The sequence below is a fragment of the Salvelinus sp. IW2-2015 genome, linkage group LG35 (assembly GCF_002910315.2).
Source record: "Salvelinus sp. IW2-2015 linkage group LG35, ASM291031v2, whole genome shotgun sequence".
Classification (NCBI taxonomy): Eukaryota; Metazoa; Chordata; class Actinopteri; order Salmoniformes; family Salmonidae; genus Salvelinus; species Salvelinus sp. IW2-2015.
This window is the reverse complement of record NC_036874.1, coordinates 11,024,929-11,043,197: the sequence shown is the minus strand read 5'-3', so window position 1 is coordinate 11,043,197 and position 18,269 is coordinate 11,024,929. Positions and strand designations below refer to the sequence as shown.

The 18,269-nt window shown below is 39.9% G+C and overlaps 1 protein-coding gene and 1 pseudogene across 2 annotated transcripts; one reads left to right on the top strand and one right to left on the bottom strand.

Annotated features, from left to right (window-relative positions):
- Nucleotides 1-206: 206 nt before the first annotated feature.
- Nucleotides 207-4,684, bottom strand: LOC111959073 (protein c-ets-1-B). 2 transcript variants are annotated; one of them, XM_023980500.3, is made up of 9 exons: nucleotides 4,604-4,684; nucleotides 3,955-4,255; nucleotides 3,663-3,744; nucleotides 2,663-2,776; nucleotides 2,407-2,481; nucleotides 2,065-2,265; nucleotides 1,526-1,798; nucleotides 1,136-1,254; nucleotides 207-989 (listed from the first exon to the last, which is right to left on the bottom strand). In XM_023980500.3, exons 3-9 carry the CDS (start codon nucleotides 3,742-3,744, stop codon nucleotides 708-710), a joined length of 1,146 nt encoding a protein of 381 aa, XP_023836268.1. In that variant the 5' UTR covers nucleotides 3,955-4,255; nucleotides 4,604-4,684; the 3' UTR covers nucleotides 207-707. The 2 variants fall into 2 exon arrangements, with proteins under 2 accessions (XP_023836268.1, XP_023836270.1); XM_023980502.3 differs by lacking the exon at nucleotides 4,604-4,684 and having other exon boundaries at nucleotides 2,663-2,743; nucleotides 3,955-4,045.
- Nucleotides 4,685-6,407: 1,723 nt separating this feature from the next.
- Nucleotides 6,408-18,269, top strand: part of LOC111958989 (Friend leukemia integration 1 transcription factor-like) — a 20,609-nt pseudogene continuing 8,747 nt past the window's right edge.

Genomic DNA, 18,269 nt, shown 5'->3' with positions numbered 1-18,269 from the left:
TTTCGAAATAATACAGAAAATGTAAATAGTATTTTCAAGTTATGTACAGTTTATTTACAAACATTGTTCCCTAAATCATGTAAATCACACATTTTATATTCAACAGAACAAGCATTGTCCCTCTTAGCTTTATTTTGTCATCAATAAAAGAGGTAGATATGTAAGAGTATAAAAATAGACAGATCCTCACAGTCAAAGTTAATGTCAAACATTGTTCAACAGCATGGGTGCTAATCAGGGGTGTCATGCACCCATTATTTTAGAGGGGGCAAGAAGTACTTGGGGTTGTTCATCACTAACCATGTCATTACCATAAAGAACATCAGTATTGGAGACAGCTGGGCTTACAGTTTCATTGAGCTCTTATTCTGCTGATGTTATTAGGAGGTAAGTCATACACTAAAACCAAATCAAATTGAAGGCTACTACTTACTTTTTTTAATTCAGATTTTTCAGCGGGTGCTGCAGCAACCTCAACACGCCTACTTCACACAGCTATGGCTACTACTGTATCACTTGGTAATAAGTGTTACACCAAACATTGTCTAATGTTGCAGAAAGAAATCCCATGAATAGAGCCGATGTTATTCCTTTCTACATGTCAAAGAGGCATGCTTGTTCTACATAGCATATTTCTAGTGATGTAGCCATAACACTATCAAGAGACAATAGCACCAATGAGAACCAGTGCTGCTGGTACACTCCTTCTACTGCGACGCCCATGCTTCGCTGGACACTGGTGATGATACTGGTGCCCCCTGGCCTTGCCAGGAGGACTCTGTCCCCGTGGGTAAAATGTTCAGGCTGGCCAGGACCTCCTGTGCCGTCTTTCCCAGCATCCCCTGCACGTCCAAGACGAAGCGGTAGACGTAGCGCTTGCCCGTCGTTTTGTGGATGATGTTCTTGTGGTAGTAGTAGCGCAGGCCACGGCTCAGCTTCTCGTAGTTCATCTTGGGCTTGTTCTTACACTGGCCCCAGCGCTTGGCCACCTGGATGAAACACAAAGGGGGTGATTGTTAAAAAATAACCACAAACGCCTGATAGCATATTCCCACTGCTCAATCCTGGGCTGGTTTCCAGGTTTTCCTCCTAGTACGAGTGGTTAAAATCGCTCACAATCAGCAGAGAAACTCACCTCTGCTGGGTCGGACATCTTGAACTCCCAACCGTCTCCTGTCCAGCAGATGAAGGTACAGCAGGCGGAGTCTAGAAGCAGCTCCAGTAAGAACTGCCACAATTGGATGGGCCCTGATCCTGAATAGAGAGAAAATACAATTCTGAATTTTTTTCATATGCATTATCTTTAGCCCTAGACTGCAAACAAAAGTTATTTTTGCCTGCTACTCTTAAGATATACTATGAATTTGTTTCAATTTAAAAGAAGACACTGTAATGACAAAAGCACATTCTAGAGCAAACACACAATCAGGCTCCAATATACACACAATACCCACGCTCTCTCACACACACACACACACTTGTATAACAGTAGTAATGATAAGTCATGACAAGAGACTAGTCTCACCTGGATAAGCTGACATTCCCATCACTTGTCCTCCTTCCCTCTCGGGTCTTTGGGAGTGTATACTTTTGCGTTTGGCCACACGGGGGCAGTATTGCTCTGAGGGCTGCTGTGGTCCAGGGGTTGAGGAACAAGATGGAGGGTGGTGAGGGGGCAGCAGGGATGCGCTGTAGCTGGGAGAGGGGTAGTCTGGCCAGAAGGAGGGTGACGTCTTCTGTGCTTCTGAGTCGTACAGTTGTTCACCTGAGTGACGGGTGTAGCTTTGTTCAGCTTCACCTATGGAAGAGGAGGAGTTAGACATTGCATATATTATCCATGTAATCATAGCCTATGGATTTCTGTGTGGTTATTTTTTACAAGTTAAATAAACGAAGAAGAGCTGGTAATAACAGACAGCTTGAAAAATTATTTGAATTAGACATTACACAGCCTACAAAAAAAACAACTGCCAATATGTTTCTAAACACAAATAGGCCTAATGGTCTTGCATTGGTTAATTTCATTTTTTGTGCATTATGTCTCATGTGTGTGGTCTTTCTTACTGAGGTGGTCCAGGCTGACAGTGCTGGGGGACCCGCTGTGGCTCGTTCCTTTTCCAGGGAGGAAGGAGTTGCTGGTGCTGGCATCCTCCAAGCCCGGGCTGAACTGTCCATTCTGGGCTGGGGAACACAGGGGCACAAGGCTGTGGTACGTCTGGGTGGAATCCTGGAACCCCGCTTGAGACTGGTCCAAAGTCAGCCCATCTAATAATGGATAGAGAGAAAAGTAATGAACAATCATGATCAATATTCATTCATTTCTAATACTACAACAGGTGTTGATAATAGAATCATTCTCAAAATAATAGAAACAAATGGATTGGAGAACAGGGGACTGACACTCACCACTTGGGTATGATGCCCAACAGTTAAACTCTGGGTATGAATCCAGGTTGAACAGGACAGAGTCACTGGAGGTTACTAGAAAAGAATGAAAGACGTCAACAATAAAAACATGTGAGCAACATTGGAAGTTAGTCAATGGTCACTGACAGGCCTATCCAGTGATTTTCTTTATTTATTTATTTTCCCAGAATGCTTATCAGAGTGGTCAAATAAAGTGGTTGTTAAAGTGTCTCTGTAAGAGTCTTCATAGGTGTACCTTTGTTGTGGTACGGACGTGGATTCTTCTGCGGCTCTACAGAACTCTCTGGATACTGTTGCTGCTCGGGTCCTTTACTGTCTAATAGAAAAGACAGGTCTTCATCACTGTAGTCTGGAGGTCACGGAGATAGAAGAGAAGGATGGTGATGAGTCAAAACGCATAAAGATCTAAACAGAACTCAAAATGGAATAGAAATAGAATTGGTTTAGAATGTAATAAGTTATATTGATATGAAGGGGCTACAAGCTTATCTCTAAAGACTGTCTAACTGCTATTCTTGAAGCAATAATATGTTATGGTCTACTACTATTACTCATTATTCTTATTGACGTTTAATAATAGTAATAATAATACATTAATATCTATTCAACAACTATTCTGCAGCACCCAGAACAAAATCTCAACCATACCCATTTGAGTTGAATGGAGGGAGAAGGGGAAACAGAGGGAAAGAGGAGGAAACGCCAGCGGAGGGAGTGTGACAGAGTAGTGATGAAGGGGGGGGGAGAGGGGCTCTAAATCTGTTGGAGAAGGAAGTCTGGAGGAAAGGATTAGGGAAAGAGAGCGGGAGGGTCTTTAACCCGACCACCCCGTCTCACTCTACCTCCCTCAGTCAGACTGACATTCCTACAAACAGTGCATGGACACGCACCCCTTTTCCTGACGCAGCCCTCGGTTGGGTAGAAGAAGCAGATGTCAAGGTCTCATTTTGAGTTTCTGGCAGGGCTGATGAGATACTAGCTATGCAAAAAACATTTCCGTTGTCCTTCAACTACTACACAGAGCTACAGGAAACATAGCTCAAAATCTTATCATAGAAAAATGTGGATACTCTGAAAGTTATTTTCAGAGTGTACAATGATAACTAATAAAGTTGATGATTAATCATGAGTCTAGTGGCGTTGGTGGCAGTTATTTGGTTTGGGGTGTAGTTCAATCTGAACGGATACATTGATCAGTGTTTATCAATAAGTTATCCAATGAGAACATGACTTACCATATGATGCAAAGTCCAAACCAGCAGGGACTTCCTGTGTCCTGAAGTCTTCCATATAATATCCAGCTTGGTACATCTCCATCTGTGTGGAAAAAGTGGAATACATATGTCATGCCCATTTTATTGTGGAACATCTTTTTCATATAATTTTACATCTTTGGTTGATATGTATAATCGGATTTCTTTAAAATGGTATCTGAATGTAAATATATATTGCATTATTAATACATTTAAGTGTTCGTGCAGGCTGCATACATGAACAAACTTAAAATCGCAGGAGGCAAAATCCTACCTTTTTATTTTAGAGTCTCTGGTGTCTATGTTTCTCTCGTTGGATTTCAGGATGGTATCCCAGCACGTATTTGACGGGAACAGTTGCTTCCACTTGGAGTTCAGAGTTACAGTTGTGTTGTCTCCCTCTGCCCGGCCCAGTCCCGTTATAAAGCAGCGGAGCTTTGAGGGGCGTGCCTGCTCCCCGGTGCAAAGGAATTTGTCCTCTTGCTTCGTGACTCCCCGGTCCCAAAAAACTGCTGTTTAACTGGCCGTGACGTCAGCCACGACTCACGAACACAGATTTGGCAGCCAGACACACACTCATTCACAAAAATGTATCATAAAATGGTCAATTGAGCGCCCAAAATCTAATTAACATTGCATGCCCAATTGGCTATCTTACTCCCATGATAAATTGACAACCCATTCATGATCATATAATGTATGGATAGTTTTAGTGTATTCATAGATATATTTTATAGGAATACAACTTGATCTACAAATTATTTTATTTAAATTAGGCCAATATAAAACTAGCCAATGTACTGAGAAAATGTTTTCCCCCAATTAGGTCAATAGCGATTACACAATAGGCTACACCAAAACGCCTGTATTCCTATCAATTGGCTATTGACTTAGTCATTAAAAAAATCTATGGAAATCATTACCTTTTTCTATGCTTGGCTGCGTCGACTAAGCATAAACCCATGCCAGCCAGGGCGGAGGACAGATAGGGTGTTTTAAAAATCAAAACTTGCAAGTTGGTTATAATGAGGTGGGCGGCCATATCTTTAGAAGCCATTCGACAGAACAATAGCCCGTAAACTACATGCTGAAGCGCTGAAATCACGGTGTGAGTGGCCTGAGCAGATAAGGCCCACACAAGCGCCTTGTATAAACAAACACCGCAATTTTCCCCAGCAGAGACAAAATACATCTGGAAAAGTGAGCTGCCAAGTCGTGTACGGTGTGGGAGACACGACTCGTGATTAGTCCCGACTAATCCCCCCCCTCCAGACAAGGACACATGGGGGTTCGAGTTACACAACCTCGGTGCCGGCCTAATGATGACGAGTCCATCATCAACTCAACTGGTTTACCAACTGAATGACACAATGAAAAACTCCTGAATATTACAACGCTGAACAATGCCATAACCTTAATCAAAATATCTCATAGATCTTAATAAATAAAAATGGTCCTAAACATTGTTCAGTGGACTGAAGGGACAGTTCAACTATATTTCGTTATTTCCTTCCACAAACGAGGAAACTTTTAAATGTATACGACAGAAAATGCATACTAAATCTAGGCATACTAGTAGGCTATTAATGCTGTGCCTTGTAAAGGGCTTGGGATCATCTCAGCTGGGCTATTTATTTGAATTTATTTTTACATAAAAGGCCAAAGAAAGTTTCGATTTTCTGAATATATTATGGTGATAGACAAACTAAAGTAGGTATGGGCTGCTCCATGCATGCGTTAAAGCCAGATTGAGACATAAGCAATGTGTGATAGCTTTCATGATAAACCCATGGAAATTGATAATTAAAGACAAATCTTTTCTAATGAAATACAGAAACTCACATTTTCTATTGTCTAACTTTGAAAACTTAAGTAATAAAACAATGTTTTATGAATTTGTTTAAAGTCACCTTTTACATTCAACCTCAAGGAAGTGCATTGGGCCTATCATATTATAGCCATATCTATAGTCTCCATCTATATATAGACCGACTTGCAGACTAAAAAAGTAAAGGCCTTAAAATATGCCCTTTCCTACATCGACGATAGATGGTTATTTGTCAGAACATTTAGTGATCTGTTTGCTAAGGGGAACATGGTCTTACTTTGTAACCTACTTTGGAAGGAGGTTCTTTTTATCACAGTGTGCAAGTTTGCGGTCAGATTTTTTGACATCAGTTGCAATTTCCGGAGTCATATTTAGAAAAACTACAGGAAGGCTATACAATGTTCATTACCACTATGGTTATTATGGTGAGGCTATTCAAGTTTAGAAAGTTGCAAGCAACAGGCTTTTGAATGCCAAATGAATGTATTTATCTCAACAATGCCCAAGAACAAATTAGAAATAGGCCTACATTCATTTGTAAATTACATGTTGCTTGGAACACACATGATGTAATGTGTTTGTGCACCTCAAAATGCATGATGGCAATAAATATTTCTCAAAACATTGCTGAATGATAACAACACTCGGAGCAAAGCCTATAGAAGCTCAACCCTATCTGCACCTTWATTGCTCTATGTCCAATCATCAGCCTGATCAACTTTTASGCACAGTCAGATTAGGAAGATTGTCATCGTTGGTTTGTAGGCTAATCAGCAGGTTTGTGTGTGCAATGTTCTAAGAAATTAAAAAGGACTTCGTTTCACCAGTAGGGACCCAGCCCTAATGCGTTGTTAGAGTGACTTCACTTCCCAATTTAGAGTGAGAGAGAGAAAAAAAGCTGCCATCCGGTTATGGACTAAGCAAGAATTGTTGCTGCAATGGTTTGCGCCAAAGGGTAAATGCGCTTGTGTATGGGTTGATGCGATTCAGTCAGGCTATCCAGACTAGTTATAACGTGTTTAAATGACTAAATGAGAATCAACGACTGAGTGACTGCTACAATGGACTGTACGATAAAGGTAGGCGATTGAACTGGTTTTAATGTCGCTTGTGAAAACGATACGCAGCCACCCACTGAGTCGGTTAGCACGTCTGTTTGCTGAGTGAGAGAGGCAAAGCGGTGATGCGAGGTCCCCACTCTTTCCTTCTTGTACAAAATTTCCTCTTCCTTCCCGTTCGTGGTTGTATGTCGGCTCTTTAATAACACAAGTAACCACTACATCTTTACACACCGATAAAAACGAAATGGTGTCCAGCACTACACGCGTAAAAAGGGGAGCGCAAAACTCGCGATTTTAATTGTTTCATTTAATCAAGTTTTATGCACACGTTCCTGGTTTAAAAGCACATATGCTAGTTTAAAGAAAGTTAAAGGTGATTTAAAGAAGTGATGCACCTGTCCCAATTTATGATAAAGACGACACATTTGAGGCACATTACACAGCATATAAGCAATCTTGATCAGTACAAGTTTATTGGAGCGCTCTCGTGGCAGGTGTCTTGGCGCCATTGAACGCATTTGGAGTATAAGGCCACTTTCCATAGAGTTGGAGGATCGAAATCCATGAGATGACTGGTATTTCATATTTTACATTTCTTTCAACATTAATCATCATTACCACAACATATGAATAACTGTTAGGATTATTTTATCCAATTAACAAAAGGACTTCAGTAAATTATTATTCTTTAATCGAATTATTAAAATGGAGTAATGTAAAGACGACCTAAAGCTTACCGAAATTGATGAGAATAACTAAGCTATTAGATGTAGCCTAACTGTTATTGAAATAGATAAAATATTGACTTATCGAATTGTTCTGAAACGCATTTTTCTCATGAAGGTGGGGCACAAACGCTGACCAAGACAACAGAACAGCATCAATTACAAATATAACGTATTGAGGTTTCCTTGTTATAGCAATGCTGATTATTATTTTCACATAATAGGGTGAATTTAACCAAACGGTTAACGAATAGTTCGACAAAAATATGTAGACCAGATTAAATAGCGTGTCCTATAAAACAACAAGGACCTTCAATTTTGAGAAAAAAATGCACTAAAACAACGAATGGATTTTCCGCCAAGGTTATACATCTCACGATCAATTCAGTCTATTTGCAGAACGAAACATATCAATTTAGAGGCTAATAACGAAACGAAATAAACGATTTAACAGGTTTTGAAATTGGTTCCTCAACCATGTTGATAATATTTTGAAGTAGCTAAGGCATTGGAATAAACCACTTACATTAAAATGTTATTAAACTTGATTAAATTGATAAAAATGTATATGTTTTGAACCAACAACTTTAGCCTACTTTCACGCATTGCAGGTGTCCATCCTGTTTTCTCTTCCACTGAAGTCAAATCACTTCCAGAAACGTATAACGAAATGATCATTACTTTTCTTCATACCCTACAGCTATTACAACATATAGGCCTAACGTACTTAGGCTTTTATTTGGATAACCTGAGCGGGGGAAAAAATAGGCTACTTCTGGTTACTGAAAATGTATGTTATTACAGTGACATAGAGAGCGTAATTTAGAAGCGCGCGCACACACTTTGAAAACTTAAATATGAAGGCCCATCTACTGAAACATGGATATTTACTAAAACATCCAGATAAAGTCAGTTGTTTTTGTCAAAGTTATTTAAAGAATATAGTGGCCTAAACTGCAAACAGGAGCGCTTGTCAGGTGTCGTTATCTGAACTCTGCAGGCTTCCTGTCTCAAACCTCAGACTTTCCGCACACATTTCCGCTCCCTCCACACGAAAAAAGGCAACAGAGCCTTTGCAAAACAGAATCAAGTCACTGGATGTGTCGAGGTACTGCATTGTTTTAGATGTGAATAAATTAACTCTGAATATAGCCAAGACGACCGTGCTCATACGCCATGTGTATCCTTTATTATTGGCAGCTACAGTACATGTTTTATGTTTCTACTGTCTAAAAGCAATATAAAAAAAAAGAAGCAATGATGTCGCCATATCAAAAGTTGTGAAAACCACATGTTTTTGCATGTTGAAGGAGCAGCTGCTGCAGACCTTTGCAAAATCAGCTCGATTCAACCTCTACTTCTGCTTTCTTGGCCTCTACACCATATTGAGGACAGAGTTGGTCACATGTTACATGGATCACCGTAGTGAATTAGTGATCAACTGCATACAATAAGCAAAACAAACAGTTTCTTGATATATGGCTCTGGATTCAATAGGCAGTTATTTATTCATTTAAATTGTGATAAACAATAGCATCATTTTTTTAAATGTACACTTTTTATCCATTGACTTTTTAAAATCATAGACGAATGAATATTTAGCAGAGTCAATCTTTTCTTGTTTGGCAATGAACATTCACCTTGGTAGACAAACTCTTTGCAATTCGAGGCCTCTGTGGAAAGGCACCATAAGCACAGATCAAAGCTAAAATACATTCACAACATAAATCAACTTCAGCAATGATATGGAACAAAAGTTAATCTAATCATAGTTAGGTAAGTAGACTGCAATGCATTTGGTTTAGACTAGTAATCAGTCTCCCTTGTGAATCAAAGATATACAGTTGAAGTCGAAAGTTTACATACACCTTAGCCAAATACATTTAAAATCAGTTTTTCACAATTCCTGACATTTAATCCTAGTAAAAATTCCCTGTCTTAGGTCAGTTAGGACCACCACTTTATTTTAAGAATGTGAAATTTCAGAATAATAGAGATAATGATTTATTTCAGCTTTTATTTCTTTCATCACATTCCCAGTGGGTCAGAAGTTTACATACACTCAATTAGTATTTGGAAGCATTGCCTTTAAATTGTTTAACGTGGGTCAAACATTTMGGGTAGCCTTCCACAAGCTTCCCACAATAAGTTGGGTGAATTTTGTCCCATTCCTTCTGACAGCGCTGGTGTTACTGAGTCAGGTTTGTAAGGCCTCCATGCTCACACACGCTTTTCCAGTTCTGCCCACAAATTTTCTATAGGACTGAGGTCAGGGCTTTGTGTTGGCCACTCCAATCCCTTGACTTTGTAGTCCTTAAACTATTTTGCCACAACTTTGGAAGTATGCTTGGGGTCATTGTCTATTTGGAAGACCCATTTTCGACCAAGCTTCAACTTCCTGACTGATGTCTTGAGATGTTGCTTCAATATATCCACATAATTTTCCTACCTCATGATGCCATATATTTTGTGAAGTGCACCAGTCCCTCCTGCAGCAAAGCACCCCCACAACATGATGCTGCCACCCCCGTGCTTCATGTTTGGGATGGTGTTCTTCGGCTTGCAAGCTTCCCCCTTTTTTCCTCCAAACATAACGATGGTCATTATGGCCAAACAGTTCTATTTTTGTTTCATCAGACCAGAGGACATTTCTCCAAAAAGTACGATCTTTGTCCCCATGTGCAGTTGCAAACCGTAGTCTGGCTTTTTAAAGACGGTTTTGGAGCAGTGACTTCTTCCTTGCTGAGCAGCCTTTCAGGTTATGTCGATATAGGACTCGTTTTACTGTGGATATAGATACTTTTGTACATGTTTCCTCCAGCATCTTCACAAGGTCCTTTGCTGTTGTTCTGCGATTGATTTGCACTTTTCGCACCAAAGTACGTTCATCTCTAGGAGACAGAACGCGTCTCCTTCCAGAGCGGTATGACGGCTGCGTGGTCCAATGGTGTTTATACTTGTGTGCTATTGTTTGTACAGATGAATGTGGTACCTTCAGGCATTTGAAAATTGCTCCCGAGGATGAACCAGACTTGTGGCGGTCTACCATTTTTTTTCTGAGGTCTTGGCTGATTTATTTAGATTTTCCCATGATATCAAGCAAAGAGGCACTGAGTTTGAAGGTAGGCCTTGAAATACCCTGACAGGTACATCTCCAATTGACGCAAATTATGTTAATTAGCCTATCAGAAGTTTCTAAAGCCATGACATMATTTTTCTGTAATTTTCCAAGCTGTTTAAAGGCACAGTCAACTTAGTGCATGTAAACTTCTGACCCACTAGAATTGTGATACAGTGAAATAATCTATCTGTAAACAATTGTTGGAAAAATTACTTGTGTCCTAACYAACTTGCCAAAACTATAGTTTGTTAACAATACATTTGTGGAGTGGTTGAAAAACTAGTTTTGTAAACTTCCGACTTCAACTGTATCTAGGAACTGTAAAAGAGATTAGGTGGGAAGCAGGTGTGGACAAGTAAATGTTTGTTAGCTTTTGCACTGTGTTTTAGTTCCAGTAGAGGTTATTAAGCTAGAGCTCTGTTGTGAATGCGAGGATGTTTCACAACAGTTGGTAGTACATGGTTGTGGTACAAGGATGTGTCACTATTGGTGAACTGTGTGAGCACCACCCTTTGCGGCTAATTCATAAGATGATTATCTGATGTGCTGCTAACCATCAACCATTAAGCAGCTGAACCTGAGACAACAGACTTCTAACTTACAGTCCTACATGTTCTTCCTGTGTATGGTTTAGTTGGCTTTTCTATTTTGTTGAACCTTTTTCTAGTATTAGCCTTAGGTGGGCCTAGTACATTCAGCACAAACCTTTCAATAGATAAAAATGGCCTAAGTGTGATAACGCACAAATATGCTGAAAATAAAGATTTGAATTTTGACAGCAGAACTGACAGGAAATTGATCATGTGCGTTTGTACTGTGTATGCTTGAACTTTGACAGCAGAACTGACAGGACTTTAAAATGTGTGTTTGTACTGTGTATGCTATGGGTGTGTGCAGACAAAAAAAATTCAAAACTATTTTGTGTTCCTCAGCAACAGGGCCTAGCTTCTACGAAACTCATTGAACAGGAAGTCAGTTGTGGCATTGGCGGTCAGGCCACATTCGGTATATTTGTGTCAGTTTGCAAGCTATAGAGGGAGAGGGAGGGGGGGGCGAGAGAGAAAGAGCAGGTGTATGAGCTTATGGCTGTGAATGCACAAACACGCCATTGAAACAATGAATGAACTTAATGAAAGATAAGAAGTTCAACAATTGATCAATTCACTCCAATGCATAACATTACAATATGAGAATGGTGCTCATGACCCTTTCCATGAATCGTTGCTGCTCAGCCTCAACCTCTTCTCAGCCCTTAGTTTCACTTCTGCTGTCAGGGCCTCTGCACAACATGAGAGGAGGAGGGAGACAGACAGGGAGAAGAAAGAGAGAAGCGAGAGGAAAGAGACAGAAAGAGAGGAGAGAGAGTGGGTAACGGTCAGGGAGGAAAGTGTGGTTGACCTGTGATGTGTTGTTCTTCTACCACTGAAAACAAACTTATCACGTGTGCTAACATTTCAGTATCAGTACTGAAATAATATTATGTCTGTTTGATATATTAATGTCATTTATTTCAGCTACAATGTTGCTATAGCTAACAGTCCTGTCACTGTTAGTCTGAAGAAGGAAATGCCACTAAATGTGTACCATGCATRAAACACTTTACAATGCTCAGGTAACACAATAGAAGAGCGGGACTTTGAACTTCAATCAAGGCTGTGTATTCTTGCTGTCCGACGTACCCAATCCTCCCCTACCTTCATCAACCCTAGGTTGTTTTCCAGCTTTAAATGAGCCACATCTTTACACTGTGGCCCCCCCTCTGTTTCCTTTCCCTTGGCCTGTGCCAAAAGGTTTCTCTGCACATGGGGGCCAGATTTCCTGTGGGCCACCGAAAAAGCCCGGCACTGACGTACGAGCCRCAAAGACAATAGTGAAGTCCTCTAAACACACACGCACTTAGACCTACACATATATACTTACCCACACAAAGACTCAAAAACAAGGCCTATCCTTACCCACTGTATAGACACAATACGCCCTCGCAGACACACACACACAAACACACACACACACACAGAGACACACAGAGAGACACACACAGACACACACACTCACACAGAAGAGTGCCATCTTGAGGAATGGTTTGGAGTTTGGGGGCCTTTGTCAGCGTTAAACAGGAAGCAGCACAAAGAAAGCGTCTCAAATCTTGATCTGACTCCACCAAGCTCCCCCCCATCACCCCAATCCCAACGTATTAAAACTGTGACAAAGATCACGGAAGCTCTCATTTCTCCAAACGTCGATGCCAGTGTACAGCAAGTAATTGCAATCAAACATTATGGTACAGCTAAATTGATCAAATAAAGACAGTGATTTATAAGCTTCATGCCCCAATCTCCTATTTTCCATGTAATGTTCCTCAAGTCACCAATCACAAATTCTAAAGACATCTGGACTATGACAAAGTTAGAAACAGGAATTAATAAATCCTTCATCAATAGAACAAGACTCATTAGGGTGTGGAATCTCATCATGCGTGTTCCATTCAACGTAGTGTGGAAAAACCTCACAGAGGTGTGGGCAGTTTCCTGGCTACCATCATTACATGACTAGTTGTGGCTCATACTTACCGTAACCGCTGACTCCACTGTTTGTCCGTGCCGGCAGGAAGCACTGTCCGTGGTGAGCGAGGACCAGTCCATTTTCGAGTCGCCCTTCCCTGCCGCCACGACCATGCACATGAAGGGCGAGATGACGTCACCGGGAAGCTTCAGCCAGCCCTCCGAAGAGAGCCAAGAACCCACCGAGCCGGAGTGGGCCGGGCCGGGAGCCACAGAACCCTGGGAAGAGAGGAGAGCACATCAACGGAACCAGGTGCATCACAATTAGTAGTCTTTGAGAGAAGTTATACACTTATTTATTTCTTTATATATATAATATAATATATATACACCACATTCCACTTATTAGTGTTATATATACACCACATTCCCACTATTCAAGTGTTAATATTTACCACATTCCCACTATTTAGTGTTATATATACACACATTCCCACATTTAGTGTTATATATAAACCACATTCACACTATTTAGTTAATTATACACCACATTCACACTTCATTTAGTGTTATATATACCACAGCATCTCCACTCATTTAGTGTTATATTACCACATTCCACTCATTTTAGTGTTTATATACCACATTCACACTATAGTGTATATTACCACATTTCTACACCATTTTAGTGTTATATATCACCCATTCACACTATTTAGTGTTATATTACCACATTCCACTCATTTAGTTGTTATACTCACCACATTCACAGCTTAGTCGTATTTATACATACCACATTCCACTCATTTAGTGTTATGTATCACCACATTCCACTTATTTAGTTTAATATACACCACATTTAGTTATATACACACATTCAATCATTTAGTGTTATATATACCACAGTTCACACTCATTAGTGTTATATATTTACCACATTCCCATATTTAGTGTTATATATTTAACACATTCCCACTTATTTAGTGTTATATATATGCACCACATTCCCACTTATTTAGTGTTATATATTTTTTACATTCAAGAGTTTACCATCACCATCATAAATACTGCAACAGGATCACACAGAATCATACCAGAATATTACTCATCTCCCTATTCTCTCTCTCAACAGTCGTGAGTCCCCTGTGGACTGCAGTGTGACCAAACGCTCCAGACACATGAGCAGCAACGAAGGGGGTCAGCTGGCCTACCAGGCSTCATACCCTGAGCCCCGCGCCAGCCCCCAGACTGCCACCCCGCCCAACAGCGCCACAGAGGAGAAGAGAGTCATAGTGCCCGCAGGTGAGGTGCCAACACACTCAGCGGAGGGGTGTCCAGATCCTAAGGCACACAAGGATCTGCGAAGAGAATAGGCTGGGATGGTGTTCCCATCATATTGCCTTCACTTGTTAAATGATCTTCCATCATTTGGGAGTCAGCCATTAAGAGCAGATTTTAGGGACTGGGAAGAAAGCACATTTTTGGAATGGAATCCAGCCAGTGAGTCATTGTTGGGAGATTCCACCTAAGATGACATTCCAAACATGAGACATTAGGTGTGTTAAATCTATACAATTAATAGACAAGACTACAAGGTTTGATTCTTAGCCTGAGTCACACAGGCCAAGCTATTCTAGTGGCCATGATAATACACGGATATTACATCACAGCTGTGTTAAACAAGGACAATGAAGACCCTAGGGCAGGGCCCCATCCCCCCCAAGTTCTGAACACAAAAACATTGATAAAAGTATTTTTTATTTTGGGACATAAAAAAATAATAAAAACACCAGCAAATCAGCTACAAGTGATTTACATTTTGGAAATCTGTTAAAGTATTCCCACACATAATAGATAATAAAAATGTAAGCAAGGTTTGAAATTGTTTTAATCAAATATATCTGTTTGGGCATCTTGCGGTCAATTTGCAGTCAACAAATGATTTGTAATTATGTTCCAGCCCCCTGACCATCCGCTCAAGAAAAATAAAAGTTGATGATCTAGTTGATGATGGTCAGGACCCACTTCTGGGACACCGGATGAAAACGCTTTCAGTGTAAACTTAAACCAAATAGAAAGTATGTAGAAAATATAAAGGACCTATTTATTTTTCAATAATAGTCTATAATCTTTGAATATTAACAATCAACTAAATAAAAGCTAGACAATCAGCCCCCGTTGATTTTGTAATGTTTTAGCATAAGAACACAGCATTAGCCATGTCAAAATGCATGGAATTGTAGGAGATTAGCTATGAAACTGCAACATTTTCTCTCCGCTGCCAAGATATGTTTTACTTATAATTTGGTCTGTGTCTGGTTTTTTTCACCGCTCAACCCTTATGGTGGGTCGCAACTCAAAAGACAACTCAATTGCTGGGTCACAAAGCAAAACAGTTTGGGAACCCATGCCCTAGGGTACAGACAGAGGCGTCTCCAAACTACAGTCTGATATTTTTGGGTATTCATGAGGTCCATACATCATCTTTGGGTTCTTACTGTACATKTAAAAACACCTTTAGTTTCATTTGAGGAGAAGAAAACAAACCTTTTTTTTTACTCAAAAGAGTAACTTCTCAACTTTATGAGATGATGGGTCTGTGTGGGTTACAACAACCTCCTGTTACCACGACTTACCAATCTCTCTTCCTTCTCTCCCTGTCCTCCTCTTCCTCCTGGTCCCAGACCCTGAGGTGTGGACCCAGGACCATGTGCGCCAGTGGCTGGACTGGGCCATCAAGGAGTACAGCCTGGAGGAATTATTATACACATTCCAACATATTTAGTGTTTATAATTTTATTATACCACACCTTATACATATTCACACTCGAGTTAGTTGTTATATTTTTATAGCGACATTCAACGACTCATTTAGATATGTTATATGCTATACCACATTCTACGTACTCAGGAACTTTAGTGTGTATGTAAATACCCATCATTCCACACTTTTCTATGTATCGCTTTAAGTTATATAACTAAAAACACACCTACATTCCTCACATTATTTTAAGTGTCTATATATATAAACATCGCGCAGCATTCCACGATAATATATATGATGTGTACTATATACAGTTAACATACATCCGCACATCTCTTAAGATGTTATTATATACACACCAACTTTCCCACATATGTAGGTGTATTTACTCTATTAACCACATTCCATGAATTAAAGTGTTTTAATAATATTTTTTAGACACATCTCCCAATTTAGTGTTATATTTTACAACAATCACTATCGCAATATTCCCTAAACATTCCCAACTTATTTCACTCGAGTTACACTATTTTATTTGCTTTATTATACATTCAAGAAGTTTTAACCAATCACCATCATAAAACCTTACTTGCTTACTATCATGGATCATATCAGCAGACTCCACTAATACAACAAGAAAAGAATGTTTTATCTCATCCACATATTCTCGTTCTCTCTAACAGTCGATGAGTCCTGTGGACTGAAGATGTGACAAAGATCCAAAAAAACATTGATAAGCAGGACAACGACAAGGAGTGTCACTGGCATTAACCAGGCGTCAACACAAGGCACCTGGTACGCCCCCGGACCAGCCCCGCAAGCACCTGCCCACCAGACACCGCCCAACAGACGTCCAACAAGAGGAGAAAGAGACGTCACATAGTAGCTCACGCAGGTGAAAGGTGAACTTGAACATCTAAACTCAGGCGGAGGGGTGTCCAAATCACTAAGAGCAGCACCCAAATTGGATCTGAAACGAGAGATACAGGCTAGGGAATGGGTTTCCATCAAATATTGCCATCATATCACTTGCATTAACACTTGAAATCATTCCATCCAGATTTTGGTGAAGTCAGTCTCCGCATGTCACCGAATGCAGAGTGGTTTTTATGGTGACAAGGGAGAGACAAGCACCACCTATTGTGGAATAGGAATCCACGCCAGTGAGTCACATTGTTGGGAGATTCACCACTAAAGATTGACCATTCCAAACTGGATAATCATTAGGTGATGTTAAAATCTATACGAATTCATAACAAAGTTAGACTTAACACGGGGTTGATTCTTAGGCCTGAGTCCAACAGGCAAGCCCATATTCTAGGATGACCGAGTTGGAAAATAAATAACTTACGGAATATTACATCACATGATGTGAATTTACAACAATGGACAATTGATGAGACTCCCCCTGTAGGGCAGGGTCACAACATATCCTACCGCAACCCTTTTCTCAAACACAGGAAAACATTTGATTATCAATATTCTATTTCAATGTTTGTGAGGACCATAAAAACATAATAAAGACACACAACTCAGCAAATTCTCAGCTAACAGTTGATCTATCTCCATCATTTGGTAAAGCTGGTGTTAAAGTAATTTCCCACACACATATATTCTAAGATAAATTGATTGGTAAACTAACATGTTAAAGTCACAAGGGTGGTTGAGATGTTTTAATGCAAAAATCAATATCTGTATAATGGAGCATCGATTGTGGTGCAACCTTTTGTGGCGGGAGGTCAAACAAATGATTTATTGTAATGTATCGTCTTTCCAGCTCGCCCTGACATTCCGCTATCAAAAAAAATAAAAGTTGAAGATTTAAGTTTGAAATAGTCAGTATCTTCCATTCTGAGGACAGCACGGGATAAGAACACTGCCTTTCCAGTTGTAAACTATATAAACCATTACATAGAAACTATTTTTAGATGGAAATATAATATACAAAGGACCTATTTTTATTACTTATCAATTTATAGTTTTCCCATACATCTTTTGAATATTAAAAATCAACTAACTAACACATAGGGCTAGACAATCATGCATCCCCGTTGATTTTTAGTATATGTTTTAGCATAAGATCACAGACATTAGCCATGTCCAAACATGCATCGCAATTCTAAGAAGATTAAGTTCCTATGACATGGGACTGCAAACATCTCCTCTCGCTGCCAGATATGTTTTATCTTATACACTTAATGGTTTCTGTGTCTCTGGTTTAATTTTTTTTTCTCACTTCGCTCAATCCCTTGACTCGCGTGAGAGGTCTTGGCAACTCAAAAGACAACTCAATTGTGGTCACAAGACGCAAAACAGTTTGAACCCATGCCTCTAGGTACAGACAAGAGGCGTCTCCAAACTACAGTTGATATTTTGGATGTATTCATGAGGTCCATACAGTCATCTTTGCGGTTCTTACTGTACATTATAAAAACACCTTTATTTCATTTGAGGAAGAAAACAATATCCTTTTTTTTTAACTCATAAAAGAGAACTTCTCACTTTACATAGAGATGATGGGTCTGTTGTGGGTTACAACAACCTCCTGTTACCACGACTTACCAATCTCTTCTCTTCTCTCCTTTTGTC